The sequence below is a fragment of the Saccostrea echinata genome, unplaced genomic scaffold, assembly GCF_033153115.1.
Source record: "Saccostrea echinata isolate AGI-Se365-2 ecotype Australia unplaced genomic scaffold, CSIRO_AGI_Sech_v1 ptg000012l, whole genome shotgun sequence".
Lineage (NCBI taxonomy): Eukaryota > Metazoa > Mollusca > Bivalvia > Ostreida > Ostreidae > Saccostrea > Saccostrea echinata.
This window is the reverse complement of record NW_026889761.1, coordinates 23,077,666-23,095,494: the sequence shown is the minus strand read 5'-3', so window position 1 is coordinate 23,095,494 and position 17,829 is coordinate 23,077,666. Positions and strand designations below refer to the sequence as shown.

At 31.7% G+C, this 17,829-nt stretch overlaps 2 protein-coding genes across 2 annotated transcripts in view; one reads left to right on the top strand and one right to left on the bottom strand.

Moving 5' to 3' along the window:
- Positions 1-1,822, bottom strand: part of LOC133185564 (coiled-coil alpha-helical rod protein 1-like) — a 31,507-nt gene extending 29,685 nt beyond the window's left edge. Inside the window, exon 1 of the mRNA XM_061320858.1 lies at positions 1,768-1,822. Coding sequence (XP_061176842.1) covers positions 1,768-1,819 — 52 coding nt within the window. The 5' untranslated portion in view covers positions 1,820-1,822. The remainder of the gene's footprint in view (positions 1-1,767) is intronic.
- A 91-nt stretch (positions 1,823-1,913) lies between these two features.
- On the top strand, positions 1,914-16,914 carry LOC133186133 (kynurenine formamidase-like). Its single transcript, XM_061321406.1, has 11 exons — positions 1,914-2,149; positions 3,855-3,945; positions 4,044-4,148; positions 4,448-4,496; positions 5,242-5,327; positions 5,856-5,934; positions 6,804-6,907; positions 7,478-7,556; positions 9,457-9,592; positions 15,422-15,526; positions 16,763-16,914. Exons 1-11 carry the CDS (start codon positions 2,084-2,086, stop codon positions 16,829-16,831), a joined length of 969 nt encoding a protein of 322 aa, XP_061177390.1. The 5' UTR covers positions 1,914-2,083; the 3' UTR covers positions 16,832-16,914.
- Positions 16,915-17,829: the final 915 nt, after the last annotated feature.

Here is a 17,829-nt window from a genome sequence, read left to right as displayed (position 1 = left end):
TTTATTGGTTGTTCATTTCGATCTAAAGTTAAATTAATATTAATTTTATCATATATGGGTGTATGATTTTTTAAGTTTTGATACTTTATATCGATTATAAAAAGCAAACTAGAGCAGTCAACATTTGGAAGTTGGCAAAATCTCAGAGATAGGCCAACCACAGGTCTCCTGTTGGTATTTCTGATTTCTCATTTGTTGTTATACTTAGGAAAAAAATAAAAGTCTTGTTTCCTGCTACCAGCTTGAAAAAAATAGGGTAGGTAGGTAGGAAAATTATTTTATTTTATTTTTTCATTTTATTTTTTTCTGAGGCATTTTTTGGATATGAACTAATACAAGATCAAATTAAACATGTCACAGGTCAATATTGTCTTTTAAAATTAAATTTCATGCCTTTTTTATGCACAACTCAAGGGTATTTTATGAAAATCCATATTTTAAAACAAGAATTTCATGAAATGCTTGTTTTGTGTTAACACCGAAACCGATTACGGCGACAAAACGATGAAATACCGGAAATTCCTAATTTTTTTTCTTCCAAAACTAAAAAACACTTTAGGGTCGGGTGCAAAAAAATGGGGTAGCAGGAAACAAGACTATTTTTTTTTTTTGCCTTATGAATGCGGGTTGTTACGTCTGATTACATGTTCGACTCGATTAGTTAGACCCAAATACATGTTCAACCTGAGTTGTTTCATTCAAAATCAGAAAGATTGATATTAAACACTTAGTGGATAATTAAAAATTCTTCTATTAAATTTTTTGTCTGCAAAGGAAAACTTTTATTTTACCAAACAGGTTTTCTTGATGGCTTTAACTGCGACACTCAAAGATCTCTCGAACTAAGTCTTCGGTCCTGATTTTTTCTCCTATATAACTAGTAAGCAAATTAACCGTTACTCTCAGTTTAGAACTTCAAAACTCTCGAAATCCTTGATTTCTCGAAGTCAAAATGCATTCCTATAATGCATATTCTATTTTAATTTACCCTTGATACCTTGAAGTGGCAATGTGTACCCAAGCTTGACTTAATTAGCACAAACACTCAGAGGACTATACATTATACATAAGAGGGATGAAACCACTTGGGTCGTAACTGCGTGGGTTGAACATGTAATTGAAACATGACCACCAGATACCATATTAAATAGAGAAACTTACAAAAATACAACATTCTAAATAGTTTTTTCACATGAATAAAAAGGTTCTACTTTGTTATCCCTGTTAATTTTAATGATTTATGTGAATTAAATGGTGCAAGATTTGAAAAGTAAAAATAACAAAAGGGTGTAAAAGAAATTGTGAGATTTTGAACAGTTGTGAATCTCCCCTATATTTATATGTCTCTGTTTTATGTCTCTAATGTGAGTCATGTTTTAATCTGTATCTTATAGAAATGAAAACTAGATGACAAAAGTTCTTTTCTCCGGTATGTTCAGATAAAGTTTGCAAGATGAATATTTAGCAATTAATTAAGCAAGGTAAAAAGAAATTGGTGTTCAAATTACGTGTATACGTATACGCAATCAAAAATCAATTTCCCAAATGAATAACATTATCTAACATAAGTTATTTTGCGCGTTGACATAGTAAACAATGTGAGGACATTCGAGTTAAAAAAGCAACATGTTCGATCATGACAGAAATGTGCAAAATTATTTCCAAACTCCATGATTTAGTAGTAATCGAGTATCATTTAAGCTTAAACTGGTTTATTTTTTCTTCTGCTTTCTGTAAAGCATGCAATATAGTACAAGTTTAACGTACCTTTCTTCTTTCCAGGAGCGAAGTCGGACGGAGGATTTAATTTTGACGCCATTACTGACTGGTTCTCCTCCAAACTAGTGCCGACTTGTTTCACTTTCACTTTACTCACAAGCATTCTCTGATTGCATGGCTCATGGTGAAGTTAGAGACTGTCTAAGATATTCAGAAAAAAAAAAACATTCAAAAAATAAAATTGCTATTTAAAAAATCTGTATCAGGCTATCAGCTGTCGAAACCAAAAAAAATCTTGCACACGAGTTTTGCCATAGAAATGAAAAAAAAAATAACACTATAAACTGTTGTTTATGACAGTCATATGACCTCCACCATGGAAGAGAATCAAAATTTTGACAGCGATTTGTGGAGAAAATGGAGCAGAGAGGTATAATACTTTAGAGAATTAAAAATATTGTATTTGTTGAAGTATATGATTCCACTCAAACGACAGAATCCTGCCTGTCATTTCTTATCTGCTATGGAACTTTTTTAAAAAAAATTTTTTAGCTCACCTGAGCCAATTTATATAAATACATTATAAAGTTATATCAGGCATAAATCCATTTTGCATCAGAGGGGGCACTATAAGATGGCAGGGGGTTTGGGTCAAGGTTCCCAGTAGATCAAGGACTGTAGTGTCTGATGGAGGCCAGGGGTGATACCCCAGTAAGCTCCTTACGAATCAGCAACTAGACAACCTTGACTTAATTAACATATGAATGATGGTAATTCCACCCTTATTGAATTGATGTAGGGTTTAGGACTGAAAACTACTTAGTAATTTTTTTTTAGTGGTGGCACATGCCAGAAGTATTCCTGCCTGCATATAATGCCTTATAATTAGGTAAAAGGTCTTAAAATATTTCCCAAGGTGCAGGGAACTGCTCATTGTGTTTGAGTGCCTAAATGAAGCCAATTCCTGAGAGCAATTGAACACAAGCTGTTCCCTAAGTACTGAGGAAAATCTATTCTGATCTATTGCCTGATGAAGCATTTGATAACTGTGTTATTATCTGTTATTACAGGCAAAAATGAAAGAGAATAATTATAAAAGTTACAAACTAGTATTTGGAGTAAAATAACACAGCATGAGCAAGAATAAGCTGCAATCCTGATGATGTCACAATGCTTCTGAAATGGGGATGACATCATCAGTCAATAATGAAAAGTCAACTAGGGGTATGAAAGAGATTTCCTAAATGTGACAGAGTTCTTTATATAAAGCAAGGTTAACTGTATAAAATATAGCAAAGAAAGTGCCCTGAAGTAATTTAAATTTGCTGTCAAAATCAATTTTTGATAGCTTAAATTAGTTTGCAATTGCTGAGTAAGTGGCATGTGGGTATATACCTGAGGTTCAGTACCCATAAGTGCTATTTTTTTTCTTGCATATATTATGATTTATTAGTGAAACTGTTAATCGCTGTGTTGATTTACCATGGTATTTTTTTGTTGGTTTGGAACATGGTAAAAAATCTCTGTTTTCTGTTTGGTTCTTTTTTTAGTCTGGATTGTTATTCAGTGAGAATTGGCATTGGTGAAAGCACGCTACAAACATGACTAAATTTTAAAAACTGGTCAGATTTTTTAGGACTAATAGTTTGTAGAATAATCATTAATAGTCAATTCATTCTAATCAATATCATCTAGTCAATTTTCACTTAGATTACGTTACTGGTTTTAGTGAAACAAGACTTAAAACAACTTTGAATTTGTTTCCTCCTTTTAAAATGTATCGTATTGAAAATAACCGAACAGAGACAAAATTATACAATATGTATCATATCATGAAGGAGGCGTATCGTTTCACCTCTACTTTATAGCTTTATAAAATTTTCCAAGTCCTGTTCCAGTAGAGGTATACTGGTATGGGAAGAAGAACTTAATATTAACAATTAGTATAAAATCTATTTTTTTATGCAAATTGCAACTATGAAAAGTAACGGAGCACTCAAACAAAAGAGTGACTCACAGGTGGATTTTAAAGAGTGTGATGTCATCGTAGGTTTTAATTACAGCCTTGACATAAACTGTTAAATATACTTTATTATGATAATTTACTATCTGCAATATATGATTTTGATTCTCAGGAACTGGATTACCAGTATAGCCCATCTCGCTGGTCCAAACAAGGAACTCCAGAACAAGTCATCAATCACCATGTTAAGTGGACAGCAGAAGGTATAGGATTTTTATCAAGATATGAAAAACTTTACTCTGTTTTACTGTAAATCTTTTCGACTAATGCATACTTGTATTCTTGTTGTGCTTTGTCTCAGAGAGTAAAAAAGTTCGTGATAACATTGAATGCGAGTTGAATATCTCGTATGGACTGACCAATGGGCAGAAGATGGACATATTTGGTGCCAATACATTACCTGGGGGTACGTATACATAAACGTCATAATTTATAAAGTGATATTTCTGTAGTCTTTTTGATTCTAATTTCATGTGATACTTATTAAGGCTCTGTGGCTTGTGATGATATTTCATAGCAATAATGGGGGATAAAATACTTTCTTTTTACGTTTTTTTTTTTTTTTTAATTTCTACTAAATACAATTACTTCTAAATAATTTGATTAATTTTTACAATTTTCATTAAGTATTCAAAGTTTTTATTAATGTGTATACAAGTTATAATTGTGTTGAATTTGTCAGATGCTTTTTTTTCACAATTTCAGAGGCCCCCATATTTGTATTCATTCATGGAGGATACTGGCAGGCTATGAGGTTAGCTTTTATTGTAGATATCATTAAAGTGAACTAAAAATATTTTTTATATATTGAAGAAATTCAAGGTTAAGCTCAGTGGTATTTTTGAGGACCGGTTTAAAATTTTCTCTGGTCAATTAGGCCATGAAATTCAATGTTCATAGTCAAGTTAATTAAGTTTTGTAGTTCAAAAGTGAAGTCATTAATTTTACTAAAAGAAAAATAATAATGGTACATCAGACCAGTTTGTATACCAAACACTGGTAAAGCTTCAAAATTTATTGGCCCAAAAGTAAGCCACCAATTCTTTTAAGCCTTGGGTATTTGATAATGATCCATATTCAAAAGCTGAAGGACTTAATTATCATAAAAAGATCAAAGAAGATCTGAGTTAAATTTGCAACTAAGATTACATATTAAGTTTGTAATTATGCTATGAATTCAGCTACACTCTCAAAGCTATGTAGTATCCTAAAAATTAACATCATTTATAAGCAGAACAGTATTAATTTTGTTTTTAAGAGTTTATAATGTACTGTCTATACACTGTAAATATCCACTTTAGGTAAGAAACTGTGTTGCAAGGTTCTTTAGATCATGAATTCCCTGGTATATATCCATAATCTGTTATAATCAATTTATATTAAGTTGTAAGAACTAGTGCCAAATCATGACTAGGTTTTAAGTCTGATTTTCACAATCATCATGCACATAACTGTTTATGCTTATTGTACATTGATTAAGAAGAATATTTTACCCACAGTAAAGATGACCATAGTTATGTGGCCCACCCCCTGACCAAAGCTGGAGCAGTGACAATCTTACTGGAATACACTTTGGCACCTAAAGGTACAGCAGAACTTAACTGTTTTACATCATAACTATTGAAGGTAAATTATCTCACCTGAGCCAGGTAAGCTTTCTTGATAAAGCTCCTCTATCATTTTTCCTCAGTTTATTAGTTAGCTAGCTAGGTCACATAAGTCTTGACTTAAATAATTCATCTCAAGACCTATATACTGGGCCTCTTTCAAAACAGTTTTGCACAAAATATCAAAGATTTAAAGAAAAGGGATGGGAGAGGATCGAGACTGAAATTTGTTTCTATGCAAGAAAACACAATAAGTAAAGTGTAGAATAGGAGTAAGAAATCGTTTTCATTTATCAGATAGATCAATTTAACTGAAGCAAGCATTGTGATTTACATATATTTTTATTGTCATTAATTTACAGTACCATTATGCATTAAATCTTTTTAAAATTTCATGCATTTTTAAGATTTTTCCATCCATCATTTTTTGATTTCTGTCATAAATTATGTCAATATAATTCTATATTTTTTTTAATCGATACAAAATTTGTTTTTTCTTTACTCAGCAAATATTGAAACAATTGTGGCCGAGGTGCAGCAGGGGATGAAGTTTATTCTAAACATGGCTAAGCGTCGACAGTCAAGGTATGTAGTACTCGTAACTTTCTAACCATATACATGAAGTGTCAAATAAAGATAAATGGGGTTTTTTTTACACATGAATCATATATACGATATTTACCATAATTTCATCATCAGGTCAAGCTTGAAATATTTCAGCAGTCAAAAATTAACATTGTAGTTATGTCTTTTTATATTTTAGACATCTTAACTACATCTTAACTAGTAAAACGTTATACAAGTATTATATTCATAGTTCCTATCCCTAGTGTAAATTAGACTATTACCAAAGAAGCAAAATTGTAAGTTATATGTTACTTTTTTTTTATTGATTGGCCATATTATGGTATAGACTTTCCTTGTGTACATCCATCTGTCTGTCTTCTATAAATGTGGAAATGTTTGGGGAGGGGGGGGGAGGGATTTTGCGAACTTTGTGATGAGTAAAGTTTTACAAAATTAATCACCACTCAAACAATTTCATATAAGTTACCATACCAAACAATAAACAAACACACTTTGTATTTTTTTTTATTTCCATAAAAATAACCCCCAAATGACACTTTGTTACATGGAAATTGCAAAATTTCACCTTGTAAAAATACTAACATTTACAGTATCTTTTCTTTATAACTATCAATCAAATACAGAAATGTAATTTAGAGGTCATTGTTGCAATTAAGCCACAAGGTTTTGTGTCCATTCTTTGTCCACAAAATAGAATGGAATGGTTTGTGACGATCATTGCATAGCAGTACATTTTTAAAAATTTTGTTTTAGAATATGTCATCTTAATATATAAATATGAAGATAATGCCATTTTCTTGTGAATTATATATGCTTTCTGCTTGGGATATGAAGTTCTTTAACACAGTAAATCCCGACTGTTTAAGGGGTGTTTATCTCTGTGGTCACTCAGCAGGAGGACAGCTGGCGGCCATGTTACTCTCAGTTGACTGGATGTCAGAATGTATGGTCTCTAATTCCGTCATCAAAGGTATGCTATGGATGCTTTTGATGTAGATACTTTTTAAAGGGAAGAATTATATAACAATTAAAATATCATTGTCTTTCTATTGATAACCTGTAGAATTTAGAAAATAGACATCTAGCAGAAATATTTCTGATAAATTAGCTGAGAAGTAAATTTCTCCCATTACCAATGATATATGTTTCACCACTCCTACACAGTGATTTTATTTTTTTTCTTTTGATTTGTTGCTGTGACATAATGGTTATATGACCCTTCTCAAACATGTTATGATGTCATAATGTGGGACAAAATATTGCATTTAAAGTGATCTGTACAGTTAGTAGTAGTGTACAAAAGTTTGAAGGAATTTCTGCAATGCAAATTGAAGAAAAGGTTTGATAATCTGTGCTCTTTAGTTACAGATTGTTCTCTTGTATTCCTTAATTTTTTAATTGTCAAAAGCCACTCAACAGCCTCATGTCTTTTTCCAGTTAAAAAAGATTAAAAGAAACTCTAGTTTAAAAAATGGTAACTAGTGCAAGTTATAGAACTTATATTTAAATACCTTCCATTCGATCAATTTTAATGTTACAGGTGCTATACTTATTAGTGGAGTATTTGACCTAAGACCTCTGGTACCCTCTCCAATTAATGATCCCCTGAAGATGACTGAGTATGTATACTTTCTTTTTACAAACAGCTGCTTAATTAATATCTGTTATGTCAATTTAAATATATCAATTATTAATGGCCTCCATAGGTATATGTTTGAATAGAGTTATTAATTCTTTAATATTAAGTAAATATTTAAATGTTGAATTCAGACAAGAGAGCTAGCTAGACTGTTTACGGTTATATCATTGTGTATTCCGAGTTGAGCACCTGGATACAGTACACCGAAAAAATAAGAACCCATTCTTACAATTATATATATATTTCTGTATATATTAATCCAGAAAAAGAAGCCAGGCATTACCTTATCTGTATACTTATTTTATCTATGGAATGTATACATCTCAGAATGCAAATGTGCAAATTCTTCATGCAGGAACAGATGGTCAAATGTAGTTTTAATAATTTAAAACAAATATAATATAATTTATTCAATATTTCCTTAAACTTTGTAATAACAGTTCAGATTGTTAATGTTAGCTTTAAAATCTTCACACAGAGAATCTGTGAGGTTCTTTATCTTGGTGTAAGAACATGTAGAGGACAGTTGTATCTGGACATGATTTTATGACTGAACAATAGATGAACATATTTGGCTCCTTAATTTCTTAATGTGATGGTTTTTCTACAGAGAAAAACTCCAATATTTGACAACCATGAGGTGGCCCACGAAGGGTCAAAATTTGCCCTGTAAAATGACCAAACTGAAACAGAAGTTTTGACCAAATATTTTCTGCTTAAATGTTAATACATGTAGTCTAGGTATTGTAATTTATTAAAGAAGAAAAAAATCTTGGAGTTTTGTACAGGTATACCTGAGATCAGCCCCAAATTACACAAGAAGCAAGAATTTGCTTAAATTTTTCACTTTCACTTTTTTGGATGAAATGTTCAACAGGCCTGTTGTAAACCCTCCACACATACACTTTTTCTGAGAATAGTCTTTGCTTTAGTTATGATATGTAAATTTTTATTTAGATGCCCCCTCCACTCCACCCCCACCCCACCCCCTCCACTCCAATCCCCCCCACCCCCATCCCCCACCCCCCCCCCCCCCCCCAAAAAAAAATGTTGCTGAAAAGGTCATACACTGGCAACTTCCTTCATTTGAAAAAAAAAAAACTAAATGGTTAGAGTTAGTGCCCCCCCCCCCATTCCCCAATGAAATAGGATTTTCGACCCTGTGCAGTTTACCTTTTTTTTTGTTATTCAAATTTTTTGTAGAGGTTCCCCTCCCCCTAATCAAAAATGTTGCTGGTGGCCTGGAATTTCTAGCATTGCTGAAAAACATATGACTGGCCATGTTAACTTGGTATTCTATTATTAAACTGATGTTGTCCTACCCGGTGGTTAGGGCTAAATTTTGAAACATAGTTAGAATTTTTACTTAAGAGTATTCAGTGTGCAATCAGTTATACTTGCATAAATATTAACTGCAATATGAGATCAACACCTATCTGCTTTTTATAACATTTTTGTAAACCTGTTTTGATGTTGATATGATAAATGTTTATTTTCTATTATCCAGTTTCAAGTTATTTATGTTTATAAAATCACATGTTAATTTTTATAGACCTATGACATGACGATACGTTAAGTTATACAAATTATGGTGTTCCCCTTGCAATTTTTTAGTAAAACAATGCCATACTGCAAAATCAAGTGCAATAGATATTGTTAAAAGAAAAACAGTTATATAAGCTTTACATATACACCTTCAGTCTGTAATCAAAATGTCATAAATTTTTTAGATGAGGCAGTTTTTGACCTTTCTTGGGCTTAGTTCTTTCTAAGAAAGGACTTGTAACATTGAATCAAATGTATTTGCTGTATATAGAATTATATAGAATTAACTGTGCTCAGAAGCCAACCAATTGCAAAAGATCTAATGCTTGTTGAAGGACCTCTTCCTGGGAGAACAGTCCTATGAAGGTGATGGGGGATATCATTAATCGTAGTAAAAACAGGAAAATAATCCTAGCAGTGGCAGAGGATGACCCAAAAGAATTCCACAGACAAACACACCAAGCATTCCAGGTATGGCATACCAATAACAAATACACTGGGCAGTCCAGGTATGGCATACCAATAACAGACAAACACACCAGGCAGTCTAAGTATGACATACCAATAACAGACAAAAACACCAGGCAGTCTAAGTATGACATACCAAAAACAGACAAAAACACCAGGCAGTCTAAGTATGACAAACACACAAAGCAGTCCAGGTATAGCATACCAATAACAGACAAACACACAAAGCAGTCCAGGTATAGCATACCAATAAAAGACAAACACACAGGCAGTTCAGGTATAGCATACCAATAACAGACAAACACACCAGACAGTCCAGGTATAGTATACAAATAACAGACAAACACACCAGACAGTCCAGGTATAGCATACCAATAACAGACAAACACAACAGGCAGTCCAGGTATAGTATACCAATAACAGACAAACACACCAGGCAGTCCAGGTATAGCATACCAATAACAGACAAACACACAGGCAGTTCAGGTATAGTATAACAATAACAGACAAACACACAAAGCAGTCCAGGTATAGCATACCAATAACAGACAAACACACCAGGCAGTCCAGGTATAGCATACCAATAACAGACAAACACACCAGACAGTCCAGGTATAGTATACCAATAACAGACAAACACACAGGCAGTTCAGGTATAGTATACCAATAACAGACAAACACACAAAGCAGTCCAGATATAGCATACCAATAACAGACAAACACACCAGACAGTCCAGGTATAGCATACCAATAACAGAAAAACACACAGGCAGTTCAGGTATAGTATACCAATAACAGACAAACACACAAAGCAGTCCAGGTATAGCATACCAATAACAGACAACACACCAGGCAGTCCAGGTATAGCATACCAATAACAGACAAACACACCAGGCATACCAATAACAGACAAACACACCAGGCAGTCCAGGTATAGCATACCAATAACAGACAAACACACCAGGCAGTCCAGGTATAGCATACCAATAACAGACAAACACACCAGACAGTCCAGGTATAGCATACCAATAACAGAAAAACACATGAGGCAGTCCAGGTATAGCATACCAATAACAGACAAACACACCAGACAGTCCAGGTATAGCATACCAATAACAGAAAAACACATGAGGCAGTCCAGGTATAGCATACCAATAACAGACAAACACACCAGACAGTCCAGGTATAGTATACCAATAACAGAAAAACACATGAGGCAGTCCAGGTATAGTATACCAATAACAGACAAACACACCAGGCAGTCCAGGTATAGCTTTCTACAACACAACTCAGCATATTTGTTTTGATATTAGCTAAGACCAAAATAAAAAATACCTTTGTTTTCCCTAATGCGACCGACCCACTTAAATCGTGCCGACTGAAAAGTTTTTTTTAATAAGATTATTCAAATATTTTTTTTTCTAAAATAAAATTTCATCAAAGTCCGTTTTTTTTTTATCAGAACGGCGGCCTTTGTTTTACTCTCATGTGGCGCTCACAACATGTGGCCACAGAGGGTTAGTTTGTGTTATAAAACAACGGTGATGTATCAATCTTAATATATATTTTAACTTATTAGAATCTTACACTCTTGAAACATTTCCTGAATTATAAATACCATGACTAAGAGTGTTAAGATGGTATTTACAAATTTGTCTTCTAAAATTAACCTACATAGTAAGCATTGCAGAGCCTGCCTCATGCGCAGATGAGGGGCCCACCTTGTGTATGCATATCGACAAATTTCACTGCATTTCATTCGTTTCGATCTAATAAACACTTCGTATATGATTCTATTTTTACTATATAGGACAATAGAATTTGTTAATATGTCTTTGTATAATTATCATCGTGATAAATATAATTCAGATGTCATTTCTTCCTTCTTTTTATTTATGGGGTTAACTTCGTGACTATAACATTAGATATATGAAACTTTAATCATTTTAGATATGGTTTGGTTGAATTAAATATTGTTTATACAGATACACTCAAATAGTGTTGAAATCTTTTAAATTGGCTTATGGTACGACTTCATGAGATGTCCAGTGTATTTTTCTCTAGTTAGGCCCTTGAAAATAGGTTGATTCTTTGCTCTAAAATACCTTTTCAAATTGTTGGATCGACAACATTTGAACACCTGCCTTCATGGAGGGCTCCTAATTTAGACTCTTTCTCGGCACTTATGGCCAATGATCATATAGCATCAGTAAGGGATCTTTTTCGTGCCAACTTCTAAATGTATACTGTGACACTGCATGGACCTACATTTTTTTATAGTCTCATTCGACTGACCAGTCTCCACGGCCCACGTCTAGACCTGTGACTTACAATAAGCTCCTGAATTACGTCAAGACTCCAAACAAAACACTAAAATTACTGCGCCACGCGAGGCCCTTAACATTTTGTCTGTGTAAGCACTCGAAGGTGATGGTAGGTTTGAAAAAAATATACTCGGATGACCGATGGTTGAGTATTTGCAAATCTTGTCTTTTGTAAAATTTCAATTTCAATTAATTTACGCTGGCCTGAGATATTTTACAAGTTCAAATGAATAATATTTGTGAAATAATTTACCATACATGTTGCTTTTAAATTTTATTTGTATGATATTTTGTTCAAAAATCGGTTTCTTTTGTTTTTTCTTATTTATAAAGATATTATTCAATTTTTCAGAATGTATTTTCAAAACTGCTATCAGAAAAAAAAAATAATTTACCTACCTACCTACCCAACTTAAAATTTTAGGGTCGGGTTAGGGGAAACAAAGATATTTTTAATGATGGCCTAAATATATGCCAAATATCTCATTGATGTCTCGATCAAGTCACAAAAAGGTTATGCCCAAAAATGATGCTAAATGTCAGGAATCGCAACATCTTTTTTGTGACATTTTGAAAATTAATATTTTCGGTAGATGTGTAGAATAAATATTAATGGTTTATGTTAGAAATAAAGACTCTCCTGATAATATCCAAAGTATTGAGCTTTAAATGTGGACTGTAGTAACTTTTGTTTGACCAAGTTGTGGTCATGGCTGATGTGGAAAAAAATGTTATACCATGTCAGGAGTGCAACAGAAAAAATGTAGTGTTGCCAAAAACATGATTTTAAAAATCTGTATGTCAAGTAAGTCAAAAAAAGAATTTTCAAAGTGTAAAACAATAACATATATCATTCAAAGTTAAAAATATTATATGAATCACAAGCAGCATTAATGAGAGTCAAGTATCTGCATATGTATACCCAATTATGTGAGGAGTGCATCATTTGATGTTTTGCTCATGAACATGGAAAAATTTTTATCAATGTATAAACCTTTGATTTTTATTTTGGAAAATAAAGTTACAAAGAACATACCAAAAAAATCTATCAATTACAGGATCTGCCTGTGTTTCAGATCCTTATTTCTATGCTCAGGAGTGCAACACATTTTTTTTAAAGATCCAAGTTCAATAATGAAATGTCTTTTCTTCATACTCAAAAGTATTCTTTGATCTATAAGCATCTATTTCAATAATTTAGTACTAAATTCAAATGGCAGTTTTATGATTGAAATCTGTCTCTTTTTCAATTTTATCTATCCAGATGTGTTTTTATCTTTTCTTTTAATTTTTTATGAAATTAAAACACACACACTGCAAAATTGTTATAAAATTCAAGTAATTCCACCATAACTTCACTGAAACAACAGAACATATTCTGATGTAATTTATGCTTCATAATTCTACTCTTAAAAGTCTCAAATACTCTTGGTCAGGTGTGCAACAAAATTGTTAGAATTATTTTTGAGGAAATATGAATAAATATAAAGAAAAAATTGATGAGTAGAATGTTTGGTGTCTTCCCACTTAGCCAACATTTTGAAAAAATACAGGTAAAACAAAGGTAAATGTGGGAATTAAACCTAATGTTTCTGGTTGACCTCAATTACTTACAGTATTTGTCCCTTTAAGGCAAATATACTATAAAATATACTTTTATTTTCTCAGTATATTATTAGCTAGTTTTGTGATTTTAATAGGGAATACTTCAAGATGTAAATCCAAGTTTGAATAATTCTGTATGTTTTAACCACGAAGTACTGAATTATAAATATTTCACAATTTCATTACAACTTGATGTTGCCAACACTCTATAAATTTTTGTGTTTTATGGTTTTAATTTTAAATTTTCAGGAGTGCAACAAAATTGTTTAATAATCATCAATGAACTTCATCTATCTTTATTAAAAAATGACTTGCAAAAATGTTTGAAACGATTTGTAGTTGAAATCATTATGTCTATCATTTTTCGAACAATTTAAAGTCAATTCACAGAAAAGTTTTTAATCACTAAACAATATTTTTTAATATATTTAAGCATTGAATCATTATTTTTTGAAAGATATAGTCTCATAACTGCAATGGTGTGTGCAAACAAATTGAGTAACGTGCGTTAGCATGTTATGAAAATTTGTTTGCACACACCATTACAGTTATGAGACTATATTTTTCAAAAAATAATGATTCAATGCTTATATTCACATTTTTAACTCCTTGCCTTGACTGTAAATGTGATTTATAATTGAAAATCCCTGTATTATCCTTCGGGTAAGTTACAATTAATGGAAGAGCTTCTTTGCAATATGAGCGTGGATTTTGATTTTTGATTATGACGTTGCACTTCAACATTTGTGACGTCAAAATAAAATGCATACTTTAACCTTTTGAACCCCTGTACATGTTATGTTTTGAATGCTGTAGCTTTCCCCATACTTAATAAGCAAAATACATGTGGAATGTATATATATATATATATATATATATATATATATATATATATATATATATATATATGTATGTATGTATGTATTAGGGATGGTTATCACCAAAAATTCGTGTCACGATAATATATCACGATTTTTTCCCCAAAATTTCACAATAATATCATGGTATTTTTACAAGCAATTTTTACAATGATTTTAAATGAATTTTCATAATTTTTCAGAAATATATGCTGGAAAAACAATATATCTTCACTTTTTCAATTTTTTTATTTACATAATATCAAGCAATTTTGGATGCTAGGATGCCATTCTTTTACCGTTTTCAATTTTTTTACACTTCCTGTAATTGTAATTTGAAAGATTGAACAAATAAATGAATAATTTATGGAATTTATTACGTAAATACCAGTATTTTACTCTCCGCATCACGAAACATATCATGCAATTAAAAATCTCGATATACTGGTATAACGATAAAACCACACATCCCTAATATATATATATACTTTTTGATATATTTTATATATATACTTTTTGATATATTTCAACCGCATAAGTTCCTTTTTTAATGCAAAGGAACTCAACATTGAACAATGTGTCGTATATATATATATCATATAATAAGTTGTTCGATGTTGAGTTGCTATGAATTCAAATAAACATGACTGATGAAGGCCGGTAACATGGTCGAAATATTGCAAAAAATGAAAGTTTTTTATTATTTATATAATTATATAGATTTATAATGCAGTATTTTGACTTTCAACTAGTACATGTATTTTAACTTTGACCTTTACTTTTAAAATGGTAAATTATTTACTGGAGCATGCTTTTCTTTAATGTCTACCTAATTCTGTCTAATGTATTTTTTCCCCTTAATATGTAGTAAAATTAATTTAGAATTGATCACATTACTATCATAAGGCCATATGATATTACTTGTATATAAATGACTGGTTATTTTCAAATAAAATTTTGCATTTATAGTTACTCTATTAGTCAGTATTTGTTGTTGTTTTTTTTAAATATATAGATGAACCAATGAATTACTTGTTTGTGTACAGGTCCTGATGGCCACTGATATCACCACAGACTGTGTGATAAGTCCAGGAGTTGATCATTTTGGAATTGTGGAGAAATTACTGTATGAAGACTTCCACCTGACGCAGGTGATGTAAAACCTATGAATCAATTTAAGATGCTCACAGACCAATATCTTAGACTTGATTGCTTAACATTGTACCATTAAAGTAAACCCCACTTTATATTACTCTGAAGATCAAAGAAGTCTGTAAAATAATTAAACTAGATATATAACAGTATTACCTTGAGGCTGGGTAAATGTTATTAAGATGTACAAGATTTCTCTAGTAATTAAATATTTATATATACAATATTACCTTAAAACAGGATCATTTTATTAAGAAGCATGTGACTCCTGTGCACAACAGCTATTCCTCAGTGTGTCAAGGTTTTCATACAATATCATTTACATAAAAAACTTGGAAAACTGTTGTAGCCACTTGAATAAGTGACTATTAAAACATCCCCAGTTTGATCCTATAAAGAACCACCCATCAAAACCCACCCTTCCTCCTAATGGATCCCCAATTTAATTGTTCATTCACCCACCCTTCATTATAATGGACATTGGTGTTTCTATTTTGAATCTGTAAAAATCCAACTTCCTTTGATATGGTTCTCCCAGACTGATCTGAGAAACGCCCATTCTTCCTAATTGTATAGGATATGTTTTTCCCAGTTTGAGCCTATAAACATGTGCCTTTCCTTTTCGGTATTTCTGGTGTGACCACATCTTTCCTTTTTATTTTTAATTTAAAGAAAATATAAATAAAAAAATTGCAGTATTTTGCAAAAATTAGATAATTTTTAATTTAGCTTTAAGAAACAGACCTTTAGACACATCATACACACAAAAGGCATATACACAGTAAAACATACTTACCGCAAACATGGTACTCTTATAATGAATTAACGCTTACAGCGAAGTGATTTTCATTCCCCATAGCTTCGAAACATATTGTGAACTTAACAGTTATAAAGAATTATGTTTATAATGAAGCAAAATCATCAGTCCCAGTTGCTTCATTATAAGGGTGTTTTACTGTATACTATTAAATTTTAATTGGACAGTTAGGTTATTGACATGGCCATAAGAGCGAAGGGGCACAATATTTAGTATACATGTACTATAGAAAACATAACTACTTAATACTTGTTTTCCTTCAATAATAACACATTATTGTTGAACTTTTTTGTTTTTTGCTTATCAAGGAATTTTTGCTTGGTTGTGCCCCCCCCCCCCCCCCCAACTAAAATTACTTCCTATGGGCCTGACTGACACTAATATCTAATGGTTAATAATTTTCCTTAATTATTTATAGATGGCAGTTGAGATGATGAATCTGAATATTGCAGAAATTGACAAACAAATGCAGAAAACAGCTGTTTAGAAGGTTTGAAGATGTGTTTGTAAGCTAACACTATGGACTAATCCTGTAAATTTATTTTGCTACAATATAAATATACAAATATGCATTGTATTTATTTCCTATTCAAAAATGCATTGAGAAGCAATATTGCTGGCACTGAGAGCAGAATTAGTCACATTTCTAACAAGTCCCTGATGGAGACTGTTGTCTAGTTGTCAAGTTCTAGATCTTATTGATAGAAAGGTGTCCATCATTGATCAGTCATTGCAAAAGGTGAAGATATGAACAGTGATCAATCTCATAGATCCAGTATTGAATATGAATCTTGAAGAGAGCAAAAACACAGACCTTTCTGTCTGTAAACAATTTTTCAAAACGCTACTACTCCTGCAGCTTGGTAGACTAATTTCAGAAAACTTGGTACTGTAGATCACTAAATTTTTGTGACACCTTATTTTCGTGAGATAATGATTGACTCTTTATTGGCGAGACATAATTTTTACAAATTGTTGTTATTCTTCTATATATTCTTAAGGAATACTATTATATGTGAGAATGAAATTCTCACTGTCTCGCATAATTACGCGAAAATAAAGTTCACGTGAATAAAAAGTTATTTACAGTACACATGCAGACTAAACCAGTATTATCTACTGTGTATTGGTTTTTGATTTTGATGATAGATATCTATGATTAGATATTTTTGTAAAATTCAACTTTTCTCCTTCTACATTGTATGTTTGATATAAACTACACACTACACCTAGGTATACAAATTGATATGTCAGGGTTTTTTTTTTTTAATTTATATCATCATTGTTTCCATGGTTACTAAAAATAGAATTTGGAATTCTTTCATGTTATTCCTTATACAGATTTGGTTTAATTCTGATAACTGTTGGAACACAAATATACTACACCAATGCTCAAAATTCTATATATTTGTTTATGATTTTATGAATCTATTTTAATTTATGATGTCAAGCTACCTAAAAATAGAATAATTTGTGAAAATCTTT